Below are 13,104 nucleotides of genomic sequence, written 5' to 3' on the forward strand. Positions count from 1 at the left end.
CCGTACGAAATGTGTGTGTGTGTGCGTGCGTGTGTGTGTGCGTGTGTGTGCGTGTGCGTGTGCGTGCGTGTGCGTGTGCGTGTGCGTGTGCGTGTGCGTGCGTAGCAGGGCAAGTTACAACATACGTCACAATCGTTTAATCGAAGTCAAAATTTTATAAGGTCGGATATGCGAGTGCTGACTGAGTTTTAAAAAATGGCATCCAATACTCAGTACTGTAAGAGTTTAAAAAAAGTGAACTCTGCTTTATTGTTTTTTTTCTTTAATTTCTATAAAATATGGCAAACATGTTTGTTCTGGCTTTTTTCAGATTTTAGTAAAGTGATTAAATAAAAATAATTTAATTAACTACTTTTTTCTTATTTATTTATACTCATTAACACAGTTTTTCATTAAAAAGTCATTGCCGCAGAATTTTGCAGAAAACACTCTTTCCTCGTTGCAGATTTTAGGAAATTTTACAGCGGACTTCCATGTGGACTAATCAACACAGAGATGAACAGAATACACACTCACAAACGTGTTAACAGTAAAATTGATTTCATTAAAAGTAATCTGTGAAAAAAGTTGCAGTTAGAAGAAAGTGTGATTGCACTCTATCTGAAAAAAAATCATCACTCAAAACAAGAGGTATATTTTACATTTTTCCAAAAAACAAATAAAGAAATACATGTTTGTTTGTGTCAGTGCTGTGTCTAAGATACCCTCTTAACAACCCCCGCCCCCCTCCCCCCGCTCCCCTCCCCTGACCTAGTGTCCGGAAGGTTTGTAGTCTGTGGACATTCTGCTTCCCAGACATCAACACAAAATGCATACCGAATACACAAAGACACTCACACTGACACACACAGTTCCTGCTCCACTCTCTCTCTCTCTCTCACCTGCTTGGCACACTCCAATGCACTGTGTTTCAGTTCCTGCTCCAGTCTCTCTTTCTCACTCCTCTCTCTCTCAAACTCCTGGTTTGACTGGCTCAGCGAAATCTGGACCTGCTTCAACTGGAGACAGGAAGAGTGTCACTCACAAACCCTTCCCCACTTTCTCCCCGCGTCACACTCAAACACTCCCCCCCACATCCTCCTCCTGTGTCACACTCAAACTCTTCCCCACTCCTTCCTACCCTCTGTGTCACACTCAAACCCTTCCCCCCTGTATCACTCACCTGTGCCTGCAGGCCCCACCACTCTTTGTCAGTGACCAGTCTGTGCCCGGGGGGGGCCAGGTAGATGGCCTCGGGTACGAGGGTCCCAGTCGACACCAGCGAGGCTGTCTCCTCCTGCTCCGGGGTCAGAATCTGGGGGTGCCTGCGCTCCAGGCAGGGGGTCCCCAGAGAGAAGGAGTCGGGGTCCTCCCCTGTCCCCCCATTCCGACAGGAGAAAGTGTCGTCCTCACTGCCCCCCCCCTCAAAGAGAAGAGGAGGGGAGGGGGGCAGGGAGCGGGGGAGTGATGGATCGGAGGTATAATCAACCTCTTCATCCTCCCCTACCTCCCCACCCCGGGAGTGACAACCCCCAGCTCCTGCTCTCCCCCCCCTCCTCCTCTCTCCTCCCTCCTCCTCTCCTGCGGCTGGCCTGGAATATTGCTGCTGCTGCTGGGAGAGAAACAGAGAGTGGAGGGGAGAGGGTGAGAGGAGAGAAACAAAGGAGGGAGGGGGAGAGATGGAGGGAGGTCAAAGGGAGGGGAGAGAGGTAGAAGGGAGAGAGGTTAAGCAAAGGTTTACAATTCATTATATTCTTATTCCTTTTACCCTCCAGACTTCACTCTTAACCTGTCCATTGATGATGATGATGATGATGATGATGATGATAATATTATTAATAATAATATTTAATAAAAGGGAACACTGGTAAATAAACTGGTGCAGGTCTCTCATTGCCATCAAAACTAGGGTTACCAGTTTGGAATATTTTTTTTATTGCGAACCAGTTCGCTATTTTGATTACAAACGAAGCGCTGTTTTGTTTTAGTATTTCAGTACATACCAGTCATTTTCTGTGACTTCAACTGAATCCCGTCAGCAGCTTAAATTCCTGCTTTTAGCTGCATCAATCGTCATTTTGTTATTTACTGATTTAACTGCATATTTTTATATTTTACATAATGTACATCGAACACGAAATGTCTTAACCCTAAATGCTGGAAAAATTGAGCTACAACAGTATTACAAGACAACTGGTTCTGCAAGCAGCCTGGGCGAAGAAGGGACTTATTTACAGCGGTGCTAGGATACACCTCGACAAAGACTTTGCTGCTAAAGTACAAAAGGAGTTTGCACAGGCTAATGAGAAAACAGCTCAGGGACTGTGGAGGGGTGCCCTGCCCCTGTGCGTACGGTGTTATATGTTGTATGTAGTGTGTTATTGTTGGTGTATGTATTGGTGCACACTATATAATGTAGGGTTATGTAGCATGAGTGATTTAAAATGTTTATTTGTATTTAAAATGTACTGTGTGCTAAGACAAGTTTGTGGTATTCAAGTATTCTAATATAAACACATTATTTTGTAATTACTTTTCATAGACACATACAAGTACATTTTACTTGTTTTTTAAAGCTGTACGCCTAAAATCATAAAAAATGAACAGTTATATGTGTAATGTATAATGTATAATTAAATGTACCTCTTTTTTACAATAGGAAAACACCCATCAGATCGCAACTGACATCTGACATCAATCTGACATCATCCCACTTGCAATCTGACAGCATACCACTTTATGACACTACATGGGTCAGGTTTTGGTATGTGTACCACATTCTGATGATGTACCACTTTCTAACATTACACCGGCTCTATAGTCCAGATCACGGATTCTATCAAAGTGAAAAACAACGTCCACAAACTTGAACTTAAAGCTCATCTATAAACTTCAGGTATATTCAAACAGCATCCCAATTCCATCCAAAAGAAAAGAAGATAGCGACAGACACGCTGAAAAAGGTATGCAAATAGAATAATCTAGCTAGAAAAAACAAACTGAAATATTTTATTTTTACTCATCCATTAGGTAAACTGTTCCCCCCCACTATTACCACTAGTTTAATGAAAATTGTTTCAAGGACTCAGACTCTGACCCGTGACTTGGACTCGAATGATAGTGACTTGGACCCGGACCCTGATGACTTCGACTCGGACTCGAGGTTTGAGGACTCGGCTACAAGTCTGCTGCTGACTTAGGAAATGCTACTGTAATACCAAGTGAGGAAAAATCCTATCCTAGCCATGAAAGATAAGATAGGAAAGAAAATTAGGAAATTGTTCTGTTATACGGCCCCTGTCCTGTGAGTAGACCCCACACTTCACTACCATATAGGGCAATGGAATGGGCTGAATGACAATAAAATATTTTTAGCCATGTTCTTATGGGGGATTCATGTTATAGGCCTACAGCTTCCTTTTAATGGCATAGAAAGCCCTGAAAACTCCCTGACACACTCATATTCAGACCCAAGTAGTGAGTGGTACCCGTTCCCTGAGATCTGGCTTTTTTTTGGAAGACCATAACTCTGGTCTTGACCAGGTTTACTGCCAGTGCCCAGTTCTGACAGTACTACTCTAGCAATGACAGGCTCTGCTGAAGACCCTGCTCTGTGGGGGGCAGCAGGACCAGGTCATCTGCATACAGCAGGAATTGAGACCAGGGACTGTTCCAGCACAGTAGCAAACTCATTGATGTAGAACAGTGTTGGGCAGCCCTGTCTCACTCCACGACCCTGTGTGAAGAATTCTGTTCTTTTGTTACCAATTTGCACACCACACTTATTTTATGAATACATTGACTTTTTATGTCACATACTTTACCCCCTACACCACTTTAGATTAAAGAATAGTCCTTCATGCCAACCTGAATGTTTTTTTTCAATCTATAAAACAGGCAAATATTTTTCCTTTGTTTGGTGGACGTGTTTGTTTATTAGGGTGTGTAGGGTGTAAACATGGTCAGAGGTGCGGTGGTTTGGTAGGAAGCCAATCTGACTCTTACTCAGGACACTGTGCTCGGTAAGGATGGTCAGTATTCGGTGTTAATTATACTTAGGGCTTCTGATTTTCAGTTTTAACTGATAAAATACCCCCCCCCCCCCCCCCCCCGATACAAAAAAAGCTAAAAAACACTAGAAAAAAAAAAAAAAAACCTTTCCCAGCAACGTCCCTCCTTCTTGACTCGTATCTATCACTGATTCGATCTGAATACTTGAAACCCAACTACTGAGCCGCAGCACATTCTACATTTCTATTGGAGACTCCGCTTGCGAGATTTAAAACAGGATTACAATTACAGGACAAAGGTTGTTCGCTGGATTTAAAGCTATACTACAGTTAGATAATGAGAATTTAAAACAGAATTGAAAATTGTAGCGAGGTGAGGACTAGAGAGTGACATGAAGACAGGATTCCCGCGGTATGGGAAAAACAATCTGTTAAATGTTGCGGGACGGGATGGTACAGGAGTGAAGCTCACGGGAACGGGTAGGACCGGGAAATAAAAAAAATAAATAAACCTCTCAGGACAGGCAAGAACGGGATTTAAGCTTCCAGGAATGGGAAGGAACGGGACTACTCTGCCACCAGCAGAGTATGGATGACAGTGACAGTGAAAGTGAGAGTAGACTAATTTTATCAGTTTCAGACACCTCTTATGAATGTCAATTATGTAGTGATGGATCTGATGTAGAGAGAGAAAACAGGGATTGTCTTCCGTATCAATTTGAGCCGTATGCCTCCGAATCAGAAGGATCAAACTCCGAGAGAGACTCCGACAACACCAACGCGGACGGACCAGAGGGACAGCAGAGGTCCGAGGAGAATCAGCGTCTGGGCAACACGGAACGGTTTATAAAATCCCTACGTTTAATATAGATTGATACTTAAAATATTTCTTATTACCCGTAATTGTACAGTTATGTCAGTCCTTTAGGTAACAATATTGATACATGAAATATTGATACCAGCAGAATAACCGAATGCTGTGGATTGCTACTGGCATGTATTTAACACATCTCTCTCTATATACATATGTGCAGTATATTAAGGATGTGCACATTTTCGGTTTTTATGATTATTACTCCTAATCATAATGTCAAAAGCTACCATTTGGCTGTAGCAGCTACTATTTTTTGGAGGTACTGCCTCTCTGCTACGTTGAAGGGGTATGTATAATACTATCATTTTTAATAAATAAACACATGATGGATACTCCCTGAACGTTTATGAAATATTATTTCAATACCATGTTTTTTTGGTTGTTTATTTTTTTTATGAATGAATCGTTTATAATACTGTATTTCACTGACAGTTTATTGTGGCATTGACATACTAAAATCTCTGAGTGGGGTTGCTTAGTAACTGAATTTATATATTACATCATTATATTGCACATTGTGCTTATAAAGACCCTGTGCTTGCACTGTATTTTACTAGTAGTAGTATACTAGTAGTATACAGGTAGTGTTTAATACAAAACCGTATAAACCCTAATTTTATTCATGAATACGAAAATATCTGTACCTCCAAATAATAGTTGATCTCTGTTTATCACGGGATGGGATGGGATGGGATTTTTTTTGACAGGACAGGATGCTACGGGAATTAAAAAAAAAAAAAGAAGTGACAGGACGGGAAAAATTTGGACAGGACAGGATTGGAAATGATTACTCTTTCATGGGATGGGTATGGGACAGGAACATTTGACGGGACAGGATGGACAGGATGGGACAGGACTGAAGTTTCATTTCCATGTCACTCTCTAGTGAGGAGACCACCTCTCACTGCAGCAGTTGCGCAGCTGGAAATTCTTGGGCCGGAGCCCAAGAAAAGGGAACCGCCGGCTACAGAGAAGGGGAGGACAGGTGAGGAGACCACCTCCACCCACAGTACACTGCTGGAATACACAGTGCCACCACCACTGCTGGAGTGTCCCGCACTGAGGGCAGCATTACCACTGCCAGTGCCACCACCACTGCTGGAGTGTCCCACACTGAGGGCAGCATTACCACTGCCAGTGCCACCACCACTGCTGGAGTGTCCCGCGCTGAGGGCAGCATTACCGTTGCCAGTGCCACCACCACTGCTGGAGTGTCCCGCACTGAGGGCAGCATTACCACTGCCAGTGCCACCACCACTGCTGGAGTGTCCCGCACTGAGGGCAGCATTACCACTGCCAGCGCCACCATCACTGCTGGAGTGTCCCGCGCTGAGGGCAGCATGGCCGCTAGTAGCGCCATCGCTACTTCCGGAGTGCGCCACACCACTGTCAGCCTTTCCGCTGCAAGCAGTGCCAGGGGAGGAAGACCTCGCCCCGCTGTCAACGGTCAGCCCTGCAGCTGCCAGCGTTGCTACTGGCAGCATATCCGCTGCCAGAACCGCCTATGCTGGAGGAGCCAGCCTTTATGCTGTCGGAATTGCCCCGGCTGGGGGAGTCAACCTTGCCTTTGTCAGCATTTCCACTGGCAATACTGACGCCCATGGGCCCTCCGTTCCTGGCCCAGGACTATGGCCGAGACTGATGGGTTTTTAAGGGGGGAGGTGGCCTTTGAGGCCATGTGTACTACGCACAAGGGGGGAGAAATAATAATAATAATAATAATAATAATAATAATAATAATAATAATAAAATATTTATTTTTATATATCGTCTTTCATAGTGGACCACCATCACAGAGCTCTTTACGGAGGTATGCTGTGAACTGTGCATTATATGCCGAGTTACTTACAATAGGACATTGATTTAACATCTCATCCGCAGGATGGAGCACAAGGAGGTTAAGTGACTTGCTTAGGGTCACACAGTGAGTCAGTCCGTGGCAGAGATGAGATTTGAACCGGTGAACTTCTGGTTACAAGCCCTGGATTTTAACCACTAGACCACACTGTCTCCTGTGGTACACCCCCACCCCTGTGTGTATTGTATTGTTTTCTATTATTATTTGAATGTTTATTTATTGTTGTTTGACAGCATGGATGGGGTTAAAATTCCTCATCCCTGCTAAACTCGTGCAGAATGTGACCGTCTCCAGATTGATTAATTTATTACTAATGTGGAGACGGTTACATGTATAAAAACCTGCAGCTTTGGCTGATCAAGGTTAGTGTGTTCAGAGGCGTAATGGGAGTCGCGAGTAGAGAACAAAACTAAGAGAAATAAGCAATTGCTACGCGTGCTGGGTATACACCAGCACGGTACTTGTTTGTTTCGTTCAGTGTCTGTTTGTCTGTTTATTTTGGCCACAGTGCTGCTTTGTTTGTACAATGTTTGTTTTATTTATTATCATTAAACACGCAGCAGCGGTTAAACACACCAGTGCTGTCGGAGTGACGTCACCACACAAGCCATCGGGTCACAAATGCCTAGACACACACAAACCCCAGAAGAATGTGCCCGTGACCATAAGGTACAACTAAGTGTGCAAGTACAGTAGTCTCCGGCGATGAGAACACCCCTCGGGAAGCAAGCGAAGTGTTCTTAATTGTTCTTATAGTCGAAGTGTTCTCTAAGACGGAGTTAGCCACCAGACACAATATGAATGAATGAATGAATGAATCAATCAATCAATAAATAAATAAGTATGTGTCGCTTGTCATGAGGCACTAGGGCTGCAACGATAAAATCAAAAATCGATATTTTTTATCGATTTTCCTCCTTATTACGATAAATCGATAATAAAACTGGATCATCGATAATGGCAAAGTTTATTAAATTTCTGGAATTTATAAACTAAATGTTGCACCGAACTTCCTATCTTGGCATTTAAATTACAGGATGCCACCAAGATGGCTACTTTAAATACCCGACACTAAGGTTCAAATGTATCTCCTCAAGTGCAGCGCGAAACTGATTAATTCTCTTCCGGTTCGTTTTCATAACTGAAAGATGTCTGACAAAAGTGATAACACGGCAGGTAGAGGTGCTCCTGAGTGGACAGTTGTTACCCCGCCCAGCATGAAAAGCAAATACTGGCGTCGTTTTGGGATTTTGGACGATTGGAGGACAGACTGAAAATAAAAAAAAAATGCTGTGTGTAAATTATGCAAACGCGAACTCCCCTACAATTCAAATACAACGAACATGAGAAGCCATTTGGAAAAACACCACCCCCTTCAGTGCAGTGAAATACACAGTAAGGAGGAGGGATCAGAAACGAATGACAACGTTTTTTCAACAAACTGCTGCTGCTGCATTACCCGGTCAACGAAGTGAAGCAAATACAAAATCTCTTGTAAACTTCATCTGCAAAGATATGAGACCCATCAGCATTGTCGAGGGTGATGGTTTCAGGGAATTTTGCAGTGAAATAGAGTCGAGATACCAAATTCCGAGTCGCACAACAATTTCAAGGAACATAGTTAAACTGTATGATACCACTCGTGCAAATGTAAAACAAGTACTGCATGATTGTAAAGACATTGCTTTAACTACAGATGGCTGGACCTCCTTAGCCACCGATGCTTATGTTACCGTAACAGCGCATTGCATTACTGATTCTTGGGAACGGCAAGATTTTGTTCTGCAAACCAAAGAGCTTCGAGGAAGTCACACAGCAGAAAATGTTGCAGAGTGTATTTCAGAAATTCTGGATGATTTTAATATCCGTGAGTCAGTAACTGCTGTCACTACTGATAATGCACTGAACTAAGTCAACGCAGTAGAAAGATATCTCAATTTGGTCAACATCCCGTGTGTGGCTCACACACTTAACCTTGCTGTACAGAAGGGACTGAATACTGGACCGATCGAAAGAACACTTACCCGACTTAAACGCTCGGCTGCACATTTCAATAGGTCACCAACTGACAAATGTCTTCTGGAGGATAAGCAAAAGTTGCTTGGCTTAAAAATTGACAATTTAATCAATGACTGTGTTACACCCTGGAACAGCACCTAGACATGATTTGCCAAGCATCAGAACAACAGGCTGCAGTGGCCGCTATAATCTTTGAAAAAAAGCTCTTGCATCTGGAGTTAACAACTAACGAATGGATGGTTGTTGAAAATATCCGTGACACTCTGAAACCATTCAAAACGGCAACCGCTGCATTATCAACAGACAAATACCCCACAGTTTCAGCTGTTTTACCTCTTTAGCATATCCTGATCAATCAAGTTAAAAACTGCATCATCTGAAATTCCTGATGAAGAACAAAATCTACAGAGTTTGAGGTATGACAAAGAACAACAATCAACATTCATGCTTTTGAACAAAATGTCATTCTTTGACCCACGCTTTCATTGATACATTTATCTGAACAAGAAAAGCGTCAGGTACAGGAAGAAATTCAAACAGAAGTGATACAGCGTTCAGAGAACTGCGAAATACAACTGATGCAGGAGATGGCATGCTAGGTCAAGGAGACACCACTCTCAGCAGATAGCAATCCACTCAAATGGTGGAAAAAAATCAGGCCTGAAATATCCACACCTTGCTCAACTGGCCAAAAAATACCTGTGTGTGCCAGGCACATCTGTGCGCGCTGAACATGTCTTTTCGACAGCAGGAAACATTGTAAATAAAAAGCGAGCAGCCCTGGATCCAGAGCAAGTCGACAGCCTTGTGTTCCTTGCAATTTAAAGTACGCACGTTTGAATGGACACTGGATTGGGTATACATAGTTTTTGTTTCTTTTTGGACTGTTACAATTCTGTGATCTACTTGGACATTTCCTAAGGACAACACACAGTAAGTAATTTACTGTACATGAACTTATATATTTTTTCATTTGAAAGTTTATATTTTGTGTACCTTGGTAACCATACATACACACTTCTTTTATAACACATTTTTATTTTACTTTGACTTTTGACCGTCATCCTGTTTTGCCATCTCCTGTCGCGGGGAGATGCAGATGTTTTTCTAAACATAGAGGGTTGCGAAGATACTAAAACATTCTAAGAGTATAATAGAGAGGTGTCTTATTTTGTATTGTAGGTAAAACAAAAAAAAACTCTAAATATCAATTTTTTTATCAATCGATTTGATATTGTGGGCTCAATTATCGATTTCAGTTTTCGGGTTAACCTGACACCCCTATGAGGCACGTGCATCAAGATATAAAATGAACAGAATACGTAAAAGCAAAACAATAGGCAAGTGCATGTTAATAAACTATAATAATAAAGTAACAGACAAACTAACGTTAATAAAACTAAAGCAAAAGCACACGTCAAAAAGCTGGCTGGTGTGTTTTCAGTCACAATGGCAGAGGCAAAAATAATGGGCGCTACTTAGGGTTAACTTACAAAATGCAGCAGCACTATACAAGGCATGCGCATTATTTAACAGAATGGTGAAGCAACTCACCAGAACGGGAAACGCCAAATTGCTTGCGACTTGTGTCCGATTCAATTTTTTTTTCAAGAGCTCGAACAATTTCCAACTTTGTACCATTTTGTAGCGATGAGGTGCACTCGTGGAAATCAGAATGCAAAATAATTAAATGATATGACGGCGCTTCTGCAAAGATTTAATAAACCAATCAGTGTCCCTCAGACATTCTTGCGAAGTCGCTTTTTTACAAAGCAGTACTGTATCCATTGTGAACGAATCGCTGTCGGTGTCAAGGTGATCTTTTAAGTGAAGTGCCTGTTCCTTTAGCCGGAGCATTTACAATGGGAAAAATCAGTTTCACCCAAAGTGTGTTTGTTCATTTGGCGAAGTGTTCTCTTAGGAGGTGTTCCTACACGTGGAGACTACTGTACTGTCGAGTTACTACTATTGTGACAGAAAAACCAACCAAGCGTTTTGGAAAGTAACCGAAAACAATAATTTCATACAGTATATAAAGAGAAAAAATAGGCACTGAAAAATGACACTAATACAGAAGCCCTAATAATACTGCAGAATACCTTCCCCAGATTACTGCTCACACAGATACTTCTGTAGTTATTGGGGTCTAATTTGTCCTCACTTTTACAGACTGGCGTTAGAAGTCCTTGGTTCCAGATCTCAGGGAAAAACCCTAGCCCTCACTCACTCACCCACCCACCCACCCTCACTTTCTTTTTCTCTCTTTCTCTCACCCCTCTCTCTCGTTTCAGCTGCTCTCTCAGTTCTCTGATCTCTCTCTCCAGCGGCTGCACGATTTCTCTCCACCTCTCAGAGTCCGCTTGAGCCTGCGGGCGAAAACATACATAATACATATTAAAATCTCCTCACCATCCTTCTCTCTCTCTCTCTCTGCTCTCCCCTCTCCCTCCGATCTCCTCTCTTACCCTTTCCATCTCAGACTCCAGACTCATCCTCCTCTCTCGCTCTGCTCTCCCCTCTCCCCCTCTCTTCTCCTCTCTCCTCTCCACGCATTCAGACTCCAGACTGGCAACTTGAGACTCATAGACACTGATTGACTCTGTGAAAGAGAGAGAGGGAGAGGGAGAGGTTAGCCACAGTGCGTAGGTAACAAATTCAGGTGTGTCTTATTGAACTCATAACGAAACCAGAAGTGGATCAAACTGCTGGGTAACTGGAGTCTTATCTCCATCTCTGTACTTTATTGATTTCCTGATCGATAATCTCGTCTCTCTACCATTCATGATGGTGTGCAGCGAGGCCACCTCTTCCTGGCACCGCTGCCTCACTTCCTCGATCGCTTCCTGTTTGGTGCTCTCTGAGATCGTCGCCACAGCCTTGATGTTCTCGATCTCCAGCAGTGCGTCGGCTAGCTGGGTCTGTAACCTAGCAACCAGCCCAGAGCTTCCACTGGGGTCTGAGAGAAAGAGAGAGAGAGAGAGAGAGAGAGAGAGAGAGAGAGAGAGAGAGAGAGATTGAGAGACAGGAACAGACATTACACAACGATCAGAGAAGAGATTGTGACACACACTTAGAGCTCAATCTCTGCGATTGGCTAGCTGGGTCTGTGGCACTATTGACAGTGTTATGGCAGGGGAATCAGTCCCATGGTGTACACCAATGGTCGGCAAATGGCGGCCCGCGGGCCAAATCCGGCCCGCAAAAGCCTCCTTGGCAGGGATATTAAAAAATAATAATAATAATAATTTTAAAAAATCGCTTGGAATTTTTTTAAAGCTTAATTGATTTGTTCCTTGCGTTTCACGTTTGCTACGATCGCGACCCCTACACTCAACATCACAGAATGAAAAAAAAAATAATAATCCACTGCAAAAGCTTAACTGTGTCACCCAAATTCAATGAGCAAAATTACATTTTCCTTCTGCGGTCAGCTTTAGAACATTCAGAACGTGATCCCACTTTTGAAAAATGGAGGCACTAAACGCAATTCGTTTTATTCGAAACCGCCAGACACGTATAGGTCGGGTTTTTAAAGATAGGCAAAACCCTCTTGAGGTCTTCGGTGAGGAAGAAGTAAGAATATGGCCCAACTATCGGATCAAGCATGTTTGTTAATTTAGACCAAGATCAGAATTGGATCAGAGCTTGATCAAACGTTTTTAAAATGGCCCATGCATCATCAAAATACATAACTGAAACCTTTTTAAAATTGCTAAACTAATATTTAAATAAGCACTGTACTGAATTTGGATAATTGTAACGATAATTTAATAAACTTTAAAACCTGCTTGCAGGGATATCCAAAAATATTTCCTTCAGATTGAAACGGAGATCATTTAACGTTTTAGAAAACATTAAGCAACAATGCATTTAAAAGTAGCTGTAACAGTACTGTATTAAGATAATATCAATTAGAAAAAAAAACAACTTTGTACAATATTAGTTTGTGTTTAGCTATAGCTGACATTTCTGTTTTCGCCGTATAGCTACAGAAAAAAATAGACCTGACTGCGTAATGAGGTTTCATAAATAATATTTCTACGTTTTCTGTGTTGACAAAGTCATACTGGCGTTCTCATGTTATCGATTACAATTAAATCATTGCTTTAATTAGATTTAACGTTGTTGTTTTTTTTTTTAATGCATATCATTTCCCCCCCTCCTCCCCCAATTCCTTTTTTTCTCAATAACCTAAGCTTACCTTTTGACAACCTCAATCTTCCCCTGTCCGCGACATTTTCCAGTTGCAGCTGTCTGTCAGCACTTGATTACATTACATGTGTTGATAATTTGCCCTGAAGCGACGCTGCAGCTGGATGTTGTGTGTGTGGTGGCTATACCTCTGTAAAATATCTGTGTGTCCG

At 42.4% G+C, this 13,104-nt stretch overlaps 1 protein-coding gene across 4 annotated transcripts in view; it reads right to left on the minus strand.

The window, feature by feature from the left end:
- Positions 1–13,104, minus strand: part of rabep2 (rabaptin, RAB GTPase binding effector protein 2) — a 49,802-nt gene that overhangs the window by 31,746 nt on the left and 4,952 nt on the right. For 3 of the 4 annotated variants that reach the window (XM_059012479.1, XM_059012478.1, XM_059012477.1), the window contains exons 3-7: positions 11,517–11,696; positions 11,206–11,339; positions 11,014–11,106; positions 1,163–1,591; positions 882–998 (exon numbers count right to left, since the gene is read on the minus strand). In XM_059012479.1, coding sequence (XP_058868462.1) covers positions 882–998; positions 1,163–1,591; positions 11,014–11,106; positions 11,206–11,339; positions 11,517–11,696 — 953 coding nt within the window. The remainder of the gene's footprint in view (positions 1–881; positions 999–1,162; positions 1,592–11,013; positions 11,107–11,205; positions 11,340–11,516; positions 11,697–13,104) is intronic. The other variant, XM_059012480.1, reaches the window with a different exon arrangement.

Source organism: Acipenser ruthenus, chromosome 44 (assembly GCF_902713425.1).
Source record: "Acipenser ruthenus chromosome 44, fAciRut3.2 maternal haplotype, whole genome shotgun sequence".
Classification (NCBI taxonomy): domain Eukaryota; kingdom Metazoa; phylum Chordata; class Actinopteri; order Acipenseriformes; family Acipenseridae; genus Acipenser; species Acipenser ruthenus.